This window comes from Pan paniscus, chromosome 16 (genome assembly GCF_029289425.2).
Source record: "Pan paniscus chromosome 16, NHGRI_mPanPan1-v2.0_pri, whole genome shotgun sequence".
In the NCBI taxonomy this organism is placed as follows: Eukaryota; Metazoa; Chordata; class Mammalia; order Primates; family Hominidae; genus Pan; species Pan paniscus.
Window position 1 is genome coordinate 31,056,345 of NC_073265.2, and position 12,525 is coordinate 31,068,869.

At 56.3% G+C, this 12,525-nt stretch overlaps 1 protein-coding gene across 4 annotated transcripts in view; it reads left to right on the forward strand.

Annotated features, from left to right (window-relative positions):
• The window catches only part of MAPKBP1 (mitogen-activated protein kinase binding protein 1), a 59,681-nt gene extending 47,253 nt beyond the window's left edge, over window positions 1-12,428 (forward strand). For 3 of the 4 annotated variants that reach the window (XM_034938567.3, XM_034938565.3, XM_055098663.2), the window contains 20 exons: window positions 193-368; window positions 1,127-1,218; window positions 1,478-1,603; window positions 1,956-2,026; window positions 2,182-2,303; window positions 2,575-2,650; window positions 2,760-2,871; window positions 3,085-3,148; window positions 3,389-3,523; window positions 3,812-3,945; window positions 4,164-4,219; window positions 5,399-5,635; window positions 6,151-6,317; window positions 6,532-6,677; window positions 6,792-6,989; window positions 7,160-7,244; window positions 7,506-7,789; window positions 8,014-8,628; window positions 9,054-9,139; window positions 9,779-12,428. In XM_034938567.3, coding sequence (XP_034794458.1) covers window positions 193-368; window positions 1,127-1,218; window positions 1,478-1,603; window positions 1,956-2,026; window positions 2,182-2,303; window positions 2,575-2,650; window positions 2,760-2,871; window positions 3,085-3,148; window positions 3,389-3,523; window positions 3,812-3,945; window positions 4,164-4,219; window positions 5,399-5,635; window positions 6,151-6,317; window positions 6,532-6,677; window positions 6,792-6,989; window positions 7,160-7,244; window positions 7,506-7,789; window positions 8,014-8,628; window positions 9,054-9,139; window positions 9,779-10,006 — 3,210 coding nt within the window. In that variant the 3' untranslated portion in view covers window positions 10,007-12,428. Of the gene's footprint in view, window positions 1-192; window positions 369-1,126; window positions 1,219-1,477; window positions 1,604-1,955; window positions 2,027-2,181; window positions 2,304-2,574; window positions 2,651-2,759; window positions 2,872-3,084; window positions 3,149-3,388; window positions 3,524-3,811; window positions 3,946-4,163; window positions 4,220-5,398; window positions 5,636-6,150; window positions 6,318-6,531; window positions 6,678-6,791; window positions 6,990-7,159; window positions 7,245-7,505; window positions 7,790-8,013; window positions 8,939-9,053; window positions 9,140-9,778 lie in introns of those variants that run through there. The other variant, XR_004666483.3, reaches the window with a different exon arrangement.
• Window positions 12,429-12,525: the final 97 nt, after the last annotated feature.

Consider the following 12,525-nt stretch of genomic DNA (forward strand, 5'->3'; position numbering starts at 1 on the left):
TTCACCCTCAGTGCCCCCATCCCCACAGCTATTGCACCTTGTTACTGGGAACTGGGTCCCTAGGCCTTGGCCTTCCAGCCTTCATTTGGCTGTGCTCTGTGGTCCAAGGGTTTGTTTTGCTCAGCTTTCTTGCCCCTTGCAGCTGTACTGGTCAGGCCTGCCTCATCCACCTTTTCTAACCTGTTCCACTAGGACCTCATTAAAATCATCTATGTGGATGGGAACACCCAGGCCCTGCTGGACACAGAGCTGCCTGGAGGAGACAAAGCTGATGCATCCCTGTTGGATCCCCGTGTGGGCATCCGCTCGGTGTGTGTCAGCCCCAATGGACAGCATCTAGCATCAGGGGACCGTATGGGCACACTTAGGTAATGCCAGGCCCTGGGTGGGTACTGACTGCCTCTCATGGTGCAGAGTTGGGTATTTAGAACTTTAGGGAGGGTTTGGCTCAAAAAGATTGGGCAACAAGATACTTATTTACAAGGCAAAGATAATAACTTCACAATGAGTAAACCTAGCAGAAATCATCTTCACCAAGTGATCAAGGTTAACATCCTCATATCAACATCATTAAGCCCATAATAGGATGTACTAAGAAGGATGTGACATTGTTTCTGTGGTATTCTTACCAAAAATGCATAAACTCAATATAGGCGTGAGAAAACATCTGACAAACTCACATCGAGGTACATACCACAGAGTAACTGATCAATACTCTTCAAAAGCATCAAGATCATGAAAAGTAAGGAAAGACCAGAGAACTGTTACAGACCACAGAAGTCTAAGGAGAAGTAACTAAATGCAATTTGGATTCTGGATAGGATCTAGAGTCAAGAAAAAGGACATAGTAGGAAAACTGGTGAAATTTGAATAAGGTCTCTAATTAATAGTATTGACCAACATAAATTTCCTGGTTTTGATAATTGCACTATCGTTATGTAAGATGTTCACATTAGGGAAAGCTGGGTAAGGGAAATATAGACGCTCTCTGTTCTTTCAGCAACTTTTCTCTAAGCCTAAAAGTTCAAAAAAAGGAAAAAGGAGGAGAAAATGTAGCAGAGGAGGGGGCGTGAGTCCTTCCTGCGGCCTGGCCATGGCCTCTTCCCACCTCTCCTCATCTTTGCAGGGTGCACGAACTTCAGTCCCTGAGTGAGATGCTGAAGGTGGAGGCCCATGACTCTGAGATTCTGTGCCTGGAGTATTCTAAGCCAGACACAGGTTAGGAGAATGCCCGGAATGGCACAGGGCTCCTCCAGTCCTGCCGGTGCCACTTATATCTGTCCCGGCTCTTGGACGTGGGGTCGGTAATCTTTGGATCATTGGTGTCTTTGCTGGTTTAGAGGAAGACAGCTCTGTCCTTGCTCCATGGTTCACATGGCTTGGGGATATGGGGCTCAGTTCCCTCGGGGCTCTTTGCCAGGCCCAGATAAGGGCTGTTCAGGGCACTCATGGGCTGATGGAGTTCTTTCATCCCCAGGTCTGAAACTGCTAGCATCGGCGAGCCGGGACCGGCTGATCCATGTGCTGGATGCCGGGCGGGAGTACAGCCTACAGCAGACGCTGGACGAACACTCATCCTCCATCACTGCTGTCAAGTTTGCAGGTGCGGGCAGGGTGAATGAGACACATCCTGCCACTCTCACCCCTGCTGCCATCTGCCTCCCACCTCCATGAGAAGGGTCTGCCAGTTGTGGGGGAGTGTTGGACAGCAGCTGGGAGGCCTGGAGCTGGTTGGGAAGATAGGTGGAACAGAGACTCTTAGTGCTGGGACTTGAGCCAACCAGGTTGGACTGAGGATAAGGAGACAGGAAAACCTGGGTTTCCAGGTTTAATTTAGTTGGTTTTCCCTGGCATGTAGAGTAGCTTGATGGGGGATCTCATGGAGGGAAGGTGGGAGGCAGGCTGCTCCCATGTGGTGAGAACAGTGGGAACAGCTGGGCTTCCCTCCTTCATAGCCAGTGATGGGCAAGTCCGCATGATCAGCTGTGGAGCAGACAAGAGCATCTACTTCCGCACTGCGCAGAAGGTGAGGGCACTGGGCTTTCCTGAGAGGGGCGGGGCAGGGCGGGGTCTGCCATTCCCTGCCTAAGGTTACAAGAGGTGAAGGGAGGCGCAAGTAGGGCTCTTGGGGCCTGGTGAGGCATTTGGGTGTGGGCCTGCCCACATGCTCCACCCCTGCAGTCTGGAGATGGAGTGCAGTTCACACGGACACACCACGTGGTGCGGAAGACGACCCTCTATGACATGGATGTGGAGCCCAGCTGGAAGTACACGGCTATCGGCTGCCAGGACCGAAATATTCGGTGGGCGTCCCCTCCTCAGACTCTGCCCACATTCCTTCATCGCCCTACGGGGTCAGCTCTGTGCAGCTAAGTTCCCACATGTCGTTCTGTACAGGACTTTGTACCCCCTTGAGCCTACAGTACTTTGCTTCACCCAAGAGGTGGTAGCCTGTTTGCTGCTGGGGGTAGCTCCCAGAGAGTGTAGACTGGGAGTGAAAGCTGGCATTTCCATCCCCCAGGCGTGTTCCACCTTCACCGCCTCCTCATGAGAAAGAGACTATGTTTCTTACAGGATATTTAACATCAGCAGTGGAAAGCAGAAGAAGCTGTTTAAAGGGTCACAGGGTGAGGACGGCACACTCATTAAGGTAAGGACCCAGAGGGGATACTGGACAGGGGCTCGGGGACAGAGTGGTGCTGGGTGGGAGGGACTGGTACTTCCCATGTCCTCCAGCTGCACACCCTGCTACTCCTCAGGTGCAGACAGACCCCTCAGGGATCTACATTGCCACCAGCTGTTCTGACAAGAATCTCTCCATTTTTGACTTCTCCTCAGGCGAGTGCGTGGCCACCATGTTTGGCCACTCAGGTGAGTGTAGCCTGAATCCCCGAGTAGAAGCTGATACCTGCGTAAACCTGAGTGAGTTCCACCCCTGGAACTTCACTCTTCTATTAGTTTCTTGGGACCCGCAGAGCTACCTATCCCTACCCTGCAGCCAACCCCCGTGTCCACTGTTGGGATGGAGAGGACTTGGTTGGGAATTTAAGGTGGCTTATAGACCGTATTCTTTGTTCTTCACAGAGATTGTCACTGGCATGAAATTTAGTAATGATTGTAAACATCTCATCTCTGTGTCTGGGGACAGGTGAGCAGAAGCCAGCTTCCCTGAGAGGCAGATTCTTACTCTGCCACAGCACCCTGCCCTCCCCTCTCTCCATTTCAGTGATGTCTCTGGGAAGTGGGGTTAACAGGGATAGCTCTTGGCTGTGCTTGACCTGAAGTGGAGGGTGGCTCTGGTCTCCTTGCCATCCATGGATAAGGGGAACGAATGGCGCTAGCCATTCTACCTGCCCCTCCTTCAGCCAACTGTGTGGCTTTACCCCAGCTGCATATTTGTGTGGCGCCTGAGCTCTGAGATGACCATCAGCATGAGGCAGCGTCTGGCCGAGTTGCGCCAGCGTCAGCGGGGCGGCAAGCAGCAAGGACCATCCTCTCCCCAAAGGGCTTCTGGACCCAACCGGTGAGAACAGAATGTGGGCAAGTGATGGGTGGGTGTGCAGATGGCTTGCTGGGACCTCACTGCACTTCCTCCATGCTTTGGGCCTGCCATTCAGCAACTCTGTCTCCCAAGACCTTACCTCTCACACAAGGATCCATGATGTCAGCCTCTTCCCCCTGTTGAGTCTCCTCTCCCCCTATTGAGTCTCATCTTCCCCTCATTGAGTCTCCTCTTCCTTCTTCCCCCATTGAGCCTCCTCTCCCCCTATTGAGTCTCCTCTCCCCATGCCCTTCCTTGTCTCGGACTCAGGCACCAGGCCCCATCAATGCTGTCTCCTGGACCGGCTCTCTCATCAGACAGTGACAAGGAGGGAGAAGATGAGGGGACTGAAGAAGAACTTCCAGCACTGCCCGTCCTTGCCAAGAGTACCAAGAAGGCACTGGGTCTGTGGCAGTTGGGTGTGGGGGCAGACAGGCCCTAGTTGGTATAATGGCTAGATATGGTTTTTCTGAGACTGTGGGGTGAGAGCAGTGTGAGCTGAGGAAACTGAGGCATCATTGTGGCCACACAGGGTATGGGCTGATGGGGCCAGGGCTCCAGGGTTGGGTGGCGGGGGGGGGGGTGCAGGAGGCACTTCCTCTGACTGCCTGTTTCTGTCTAGCCTTGGTCCCCAGCACAGCCTTGCCCCGAAGCCTGTCCCACTGGGAGATGAGTCGGGTGAGTCGCCATTGTTAAAATGTTCTTCCAAGGTTAGAGGAGGCAAAGGGAGCTGTGAGAACAGGGCTCTCTGGGCCTGGTAGGGTACTGGGGCATGGGGTCTGCCCACATGCTGCAGTCCTGTGTCCAAGGAAGGCCTTGTCGGGGAAGTTGAAGCAGCTGGGCCGGTCCTGGGTGCGGGGTGAAGAAAGCCCAGGGATTTCCTTCCTGTGGACCAGCTGGGGTGGATGGAGCACAGGGTTAGTCAGCACTGGGGAGGTGGGGCACTTGTTCAGCTGCCTGGTGCCTGGAAGTAAATATCATCAGAGAAGAGCTCAAGGTGGAGAGGACAAAGGACCCCTAAGCCAGATAGTTAGAACTAAAATGCAGGAAATCAGGGATCCAAAGAGCGGAGATCTGGAGAAACAGTTCTAAAGACCCCGGTTAGGAGGTAAGCGGAGAACTTCCAGAATAGTTAGAGGGAAAAGGCCATGAGGGGACCCATAACTCAGCGACTGCCCTGGGGTGGCCAAAGGGGGATCAAGGTGTTCAGAGCAAGTTCCCAAGCACCAGTATCTTCCGTTGTCAGCAACAGTTTCACAGAGTGATGATGCTGTGGTGTCTCTGGAGCACCCTGACCGGGCCAGGGGTCTCAGGCCTGGGCTATAGGTTTGTCCTTGGTGCTGTGAAGGGACTTTGGGGCCCCCAGCTATTGGAGTGATTGGGGTAGAGAGGCAAAAGGAGTGGTTGGGGTAGACAGGCAGAAGTGGCCTTTGCCCTGGGCTGGGTTTCTTGGGGGACTCTTGGTAGTAAGTGGTGCTGCTGGGGCTGTCCTCAGAGTAGGAGACTTTTAGAGACCCCCAGCTCTGAGGCATCCATGATACCAGGTGAAGGCTGAGACTAGGGGTTCCTGTGCCAGAGGATGCGGAATGCAGCTAAGAGCATGAACTCTGGAGCCAGACTAACCTGCAGGCCACTTACTGTCTGTGGGACGCAGACTGGTCACTTAAGCCCCCTGTGCTTCAGTCTCCTCATCTGTAAAACAAGGATTATACTAGTGCCCATTTCAAAAGGTTGCTGTGAGGATGAAGTAAGCTAGTATGTGTAGTGTGCCAGGCACATAGTAAGGGATATGTGGATATTTGTTGATCTTACTGTGTGGTTGTTGTTACTCCTCCCCCACCGCCTACCTCCCACCAGGCACAGGAGTCCGTGGGGTTCCTGGACCCAGCTCCTGCAGCCAACCCAGGACCCAGAAGAAGAGGGCGCTGGGTTCAGCCAGGTGTGGAACTGAGCGTTAGATCCATGCTGGATCTGCGGCAGCTGGAAACACTGGCCCCAAGCCTGCAGGACCCTAGCCAGGACTCGCTGGCCATCATCCCATCTGGTCCCAGGAAGCATGGGCAGCAGGCCCTTGAGACTTCACTCACTAGCCAGGTGAGCCTGCTTTCTCCCAGCTCTCTAGAGAGTTCCAAGGGGCCTTAGGCAGCCTTTGCCACCAGCTGGGACCTGAGCACTGGTCCAGCTATGCTTGCTCTGCCCCTGTGGCACATGGGTAACCTGAACTGCAAAGCCAGGATGGGGGTGGCTGGGCTGTATGGTTTGGTCATCAGGATAGGCAGGGGAGGGGTTGGGGTAGAGAGGCAAAAGTGGCCTTTGCCCTGGGCTGGGTTTCTTGGAGGACTCTTGGTATTAAGTGGTAGCTGGAGGTTGGCAGCCCAGAGTGCTAATATAGTTCATCCAGAAGCTCACATCAGCAACTGGAGCCCAGCCTGGCTTCTCGATGTCTGTCCTTCAGCTTCCCCTTGAATGAGTGCACACCACATCCTTACTCACCTCCACCTCTTCTCCAAGGGGAGGGTTGGCCCCCAGGATACTCAGGGCTTACCCCCCAGCTACCACTGCGTCATCTGTCACCTCTGCTCTGTTAACATCCCTTTGTGTGTTCCCAGAATGAAAAGCCCCCTCGGCCTCAGGCTTCCCAACCTTGTTCCTATCCCCATATTATCCGATTATTGTCACAAGAGGAAGGGGTCTTTGCCCAAGATCTGGAACCTGCACCCATTGAAGATGGTATTGTCTACCCGGAGCCGAGTGACAACCCCACCATGGATACCAGGCAAGGATCCTGCCCTAGCCAGACCTCGTGCCCCCGTCTTCCCCTCCCTGTGAGTGTTCTTTAGTCGAGGGAGGGTTGGCCCCCAGGATACTCAGGGCTTTCCTTCCAGCTCACCACTGCCTCATCCCTCACCCTGATCACAGGCAGGAGTCCAGCGGGGCTGCTGCCTACCCCTGCTCACTGCCTTTTCTTCTCCCTGCTGGAATCCTGACAGTGAGTTCCAAGTGCAGGCTCCAGCCCGGGGAACTCTGGGAAGAGTGTACCCAGGCAGCAGGAGCTCAGAAAAGCACAGCCCTGACAGTGCCTGCTCTGTGGATTACAGCAGCAGCTGCCTTTCCAGCCCGGAGCACCCCACTGAAGGTGAGGCTGTAGCCTGGAGGGAGGGGCCATGAGGGGTGGGGCCTGGAGGTGGGTGGGGAGGCTCTGGCAACAGATGGGTGCAGTGCGATGACTCTCTCCCCTCCCCACACCCAGACTCTGAGAGCACGGAGCCCCTCAGTGTGGATGGCATCTCCTCAGACCTTGAAGAGCCAGCTGAGGGCGATGAAGAAGAGGAAGAAGAGGAGGGAGGCATGGGCCCCTATGGGCTACAGGAGGGCAGCCCCCAGACTCCAGACCAGGAGCAGTTTCTAAAACAGCACTTTGAGACTCTGGCCAGTGGAGCTGCTCCAGGTGTGGTCAGAGGGCCAGCATTTAGTGCCTGCAATTTGCCCTTCTCCCCTCCTTGCCTACCTGAGAGGAGGGTCCCAGGGTATAGGCTGTGGCTGGGGGTCTCAAGGAGGCAAAATCTGGGGCAAGGGCTTGGTTTTTGCCCCAATTCATGATTTCTCTGACCTTGGTAGGGGCCCCAGTGCAGGTCCCAGAGAGGTCAGAGTCTCGGAGTATCTCTTCACGATTCCTGTTGCAAGTACAGACCCGCCCACTCAGGTACAGAGGCCCCCTACCCCCCAGCAGCAGCTCTGGCTCTCCTGGCCTCCCAGGGCTGCTGCCCTCTCCTCTCCAGTGTTCTGTCTCTCCATGCGCGGGGTGTTTTGCACTCCCGGTTTTGGGCTAACTGGCCTTTCCCCAGCCCTATCTGGCTTTGTGCTTGTTCTCTCCTAGTGCCCTGGTGCTATGAGTTTCTCGCCATTTTGGCAGGGAGGAGCATTGAGCCTTCTCTGGGCCTTCTCCCACATTTCCTCCCTGTAGGGAACCATCCCCGTCCTCCTCAAGCCTGGCACTGATGTCGAGACCAGCCCAGGTGCCACAGGCATCTGGTGAGCAGCCGAGAGGCAATGGTGCCAATCCCCCTGGAGCACCCCCGGAGGTGGAACCGTCCTCTGGCAACCCCAGCCCCCAGCAGGCAGCCTCTGTGCTGTTGCCACGATGCCGTCTCAACCCTGACAGCAGCTGGGCTCCCAAGAGAGTGGCCACAGCCAGCCCCTTTTCTGGACTCCAGAAGGCCCAGTCTGTGCACAGTCTGGTGCCACAGGGTGAGGAGCCTGATGGGTTCAGTGCCAGGGTGCAGGGTGTATGGAACACATGTACATGCTGGAGGAGGGAGGGCCTGGTGTGGCCCTGATGTGCCACTGTGCTGGCCACTAGGTGTCCCTTAATGGGCATGTGGAGGGGAACAGCAGCTCTTCGGGATTGGGTGTTGGCACCTGGGATGCCTTCCTCAACACCTGACCTGTGTATACCTCTGTCTCCTTTGCAGAAAGACATGAGGCCAGTCTGCAGGCCCCTTCACCAGGCGCACTGCTGTCTCGGGAGATCGAAGCTCAGGATGGTCTGGGCTCCCTGCCCCCAGCTGATGGCCGTCCGTCTCGGCCTCACTCCTATCAGAACCCCACCACCAGTTCCATGGCCAAGATATCTCGCAGTATCTCTGTTGGGGAGAACCTGGGCCTGGTGGCTGAACCTCAAACTCATGCCCCCATCCGAGTCTCACCACTCAGCAAGCTGGCCCTGCCCAGCCGGGCTCACCTGGTCCTGGACATCCCCAAACCACTGCCTGACCGTCCTACCCTGGCTGCATTCTCTCCTGTCACCAAAGGCCGGGCCCCTGGCGAGGCAGAAAAGCCTGGCTTCCCGGTGGGCCTAGGAAAAGCTCACAGTACAACTGAGAGATGGGCCTGTTTGGGGGAGGGCACCACTCCCAAGCCTAGGACAGAGTGCCAGGCTCATCCTGGGCCCAGCAGCCCCTGTGCCCAGCAACTGCCAGTCAGCAGCCTCTTCCAAGGCCCTGAAAACTTGCAGCCCCCACCCCCTGAGAAGACTCCCAACCCCATGGGATGCACCAAGCCAGGGGCAGCCCTGAGCCAGGACTCAGGTGTGCACAGCTCCCCAGCTCTCATCTCCTGCCCCATCCTTACTCTCCCCTCTCTGTTGGCCGCTGTCTGGCTCCATCCCATTTCTGTGGGTACAGCTTCTGGTGTTTCTTGTCCTGTCTGCTCCTGTCGCAGGTCCGTAAGTCACACCCCTGATGGTGAGACCCTCCTGCTAACCTTCATGATTTCCTTGTGACTCACTTGCCCATTCAGTGGCTTCTGAACTTGGGGCTGGCCGTCTCCTCTGGACCTTGTTTGTGTGGTGGTGTTGGGGAGGCCGTTGGAAGAGAAGCCAAGAGGAAGGGACTGAGGGCAAGTGGGGGGTGCATTGCTGAGGGCTAGGTCTTTCCCGTTCTGAGTGTCTTGGGTGCGGAGGCCTGAAAGGGCTACATGCTGGGCCTCACTGAGCTGTATCCGTCTCTTTCAGAGCCAGCGGTGAGCCTGGAGCAGTGTGAGCAGCTGGTGGCAGAGCTCCGTGGCAGCGTGCGCCAGGCAGTGCGGCTCTACCACTCGGTGGGTGTTAGGTGCCCCCCGGCAGGAGGGCGGGCACGTCAGTAGTGCTGGGTGTTTCGGATAGCCATGTCCAGAACCGTATACTAAGGCTCTTGTGCTGACAGGATGGCACACTCAAGAACATCTTGGGCAGCATAGGTGAGGGGGTTAGAGGCCAGGCTAGCCTCTTGTACCGGGCACCTGCGGTCATTTCTGGTTAAGAGCTGGAGACTTCCCTCAGGAGGTGAGGCCTGAAGAGACCACACCTCCTAGTTGGCTCAGGACAATCCCAGTTTATGTCGTTGTCCCAGTGTAATTATTAATGGCATCCTTTTTCATATCCATGAATTATTTGGCCCCCTTAGACATAGGGGACAGTCCAAGAAGGCCCAAACTTTGAAAGAGAAAGCAGATTCTGCCGGAGTTGTCATAAGGAGTTGCTTATAAGATGTAGACGGTTCTGCAATCCAATGGGTTCCTCCTTGGGCGTCACCCCCAGAGTCTGCCTGCATCCCATGTTCCCTGGCCATACATGCTGATCTTGGCGGGTAGAGTTCCCAGCTAGTCCCTTCTGAGGCAGGCTGGACCCAGGTGGGGCCCCTCCCTTTTATATGTCTGTTGACAGGCTCCTCCACCTCACTTCTGGGGGTGCTGTTTCAGGTGGCTGGCTGCAAGATGCCCTCAGCAGAGCAAAGTCGGATTGCCCAGCTCCTCAGAGACACCTTCTCTTCAGTGCGACAGGAGCTGGAAGCTGTGGCTGGGGCAGTGCTGTCCAGCCCAGGCAGCAGCCCTGGGGCTGTGGGAGCCGAGCAGACACAGGCCCTGCTGGAGCAATACTCAGAACTGTTGCTTCGAGCCGTGGAACGGCGTATGGAACGCAAACTCTGAGTTCTGGAAGCCTGTCCCAAGTGAATGAATGCCCCAGCGATTCCAAACTGCAGCCCCTCTGCCCCTCACCAAAACCTGCGGGGCTGCTTGGAGTGGAAAGCAGGGAGCAGTGTTCAGAGGCAAAGCAGCCTTCCCAGCCGCTCCTCGTGGGGCCTGTATTTATTAATTTATTTCCCTGACTGTTGCCTCACTTCCTTGGAACTCCTGCCTCCACAGCCCCTCCAGTGGCAGGGACAGGTCTTGGGTCTTTGTCATCTTGGTGCTGTGAGAGGTAGGAGGGCAGCCTGCCCCATCTAGGAATCTGGGAAGGGCTGGCCCTCTCTTAGAAGCCATTTGAAATTACTGCAGGGATTAGCTCCCTGTGGTGGAGCATACACAGGGTACTCTGGGGTCGAGGTGAGAGGTGATGTGGTATTCAGTGCCCGTCAGCCAACTGTGGGCCTTCACCTCTACCTGCACTTCCCCTCTCACACCAGCTGCACTCCCCTGGCTGCCAGAGCAAGGTGGTTTTCCCCAATACCTGGCAGCTCAGAAAGGCAGAGCCATCTGGCCCTCCAGGGTGTCCCCAGCCATCAGGAGACTTGAGTTGGTATTTGGACCTGAGCCCGCACATTCCACTCCCATTCTCCCTCCAAGAGGGGCTCAGCATTGTATTTCCCTGTGACCCCTTACTCTCCTGGCCAGAACTTGAGCCAGCTGTGGGACGTTGCTGCAGGACAGTAAGCCCTCACCTGGGCAAACATGAAGCTCTGGCCTCCTTTCCTCAGCCCCTTGTTCTTCCCTGTCCTCCACCCTGGACCCCAGCCGGCTGCTGGAGCCCAGAGGCCACCTTCTCCCTGCATCCTGAATGATGCTTAGTCAGAAGCCTGTGTTGGAACATCCCTCGTTTACAGGGCGCTGGCCTACCTCCTGAGGACCTCGGCCACAGATGAGATCACACGCATGCACGTGCACACATGTACACACACACACCTACCTGCACAGCACGCCGTTGAGTGTTGGTTGCTAGAGTATCCGGCTGGCTGCTGTGTGCCTGGTTTCCTCACATCCTGCCTCAGCTTCACCACCCTGGCTTATGTGGAACACCTATCAGGGAGCAGAAAAGGGGTGCAGTACACTAAGTGAACCCAGATTCTGGATTCTTGGTGTTCACAGCCTAGCTGATACGAGATGGCCCATAGGACACCTGGTTTAGGTAGAAGGAGCCTCCTCAAAGGCAGTGCTGGGCACCCACGGGTGTGCTGGATACTGGAGTTTGAGAGGAGGGAGGTGCTGGGGCCAAAGGAGACACTAGAAAAGTGGTAGATGGGACAGGTAAGTGGCAGAGGTGAGGGGATAAGTTAGAATGTAAAAGGGCAGTAATTAGGGGTGAGGGAAAGGAGATAGGGGACCCTAGGAGGTAGAGTGGGCCCATGTCGTGAGGCAGTTGAAGAGTTGAGGAAAGGTTTTTCTGGGCCCTACTGCTCCCCTCTGCTGCAGGTAAGTCAGAGCAGCTTTACCACAGCTTCAGGCCACGAGAGCCCCTTCACCCGCCCTGCTGCGCCGTAGGCAGAGGCTTATAAAGAAATGGGTTCCGGGCCAGGTGTGGTGGCTCAAGCCTGTAATCCCAGCACTTTGGGAGGCCGAGGCGGGTGGATCACGAGGTCAGGTGATCGAGATCAGCCTGGCCAACATGGTGAAACCCTGTCTCTACTAAAAATAAAAAAATTAGCTGGGCGTGGTGGTGGGCGCCTGTAATCCCAGCTACTCGGGAGGTTTAGGCAGGAGAATCGCTTGAACCTTGGAGGTGGAGGTGGAGGTTGCAGTGAGCCGAGATCGCGCCATTGCACTCCAACCTAGGTGACAAAGCTACACGCCATCTCAAAAAAAAAAAAAAAGAAATAGGGTTACAAAAGGATCCCAGCTCCGGGGCATCAGCCTGAGTGCGCTTGAGCTGCTCCAAACCTGGCCCTTCCCGACTCCTCTAGCATCGCCACCCGCATGGCCCTGGAACTCCCACGGCGGCGGGGGCGGGCCCGTGCCTGCTGTGCCCCGACTTCCCACACCAGCCGCGCCCACCGCAGGTGGGACTCAGGTTCGCCCTCTGGGCCAGGTCCTTCACGAGGAGGGAGCTACCCTTCGCCAGAAGTTTGTGAGAATGTGGCCGCCCTTTTCCTGCCCTCTGCCCCATGTGGGTGGGGGGGCCTCGTGGCCCGGCCGGCGCCCCGTCCCCTTCTGCATGTCTGAGGCCACCGGCAACCGCCGCCCCACTCCAGATTTGCCCCCGCCCTGTTTTGAAAGCCCCTTATTTATAACTTTTATACTTTGTGCAGGTCGCGGCGCTTCCCGCCTCATCCTCGGCTGCATGGGGCGGGGGGGCTGTTTTTAACGTGCCCGTTTGTACTGATGTATGAACTTGTCAATAAACACAATTGTTTGTTAACCTTGGGATGCCGGCCAGTGGGGCAGGCCGAAGCGGGCGCTGCCAGTCGCTCCACCGCTTCGGTGGCAGAACCCGGTGTGTGTCCAGGGGCAGGACG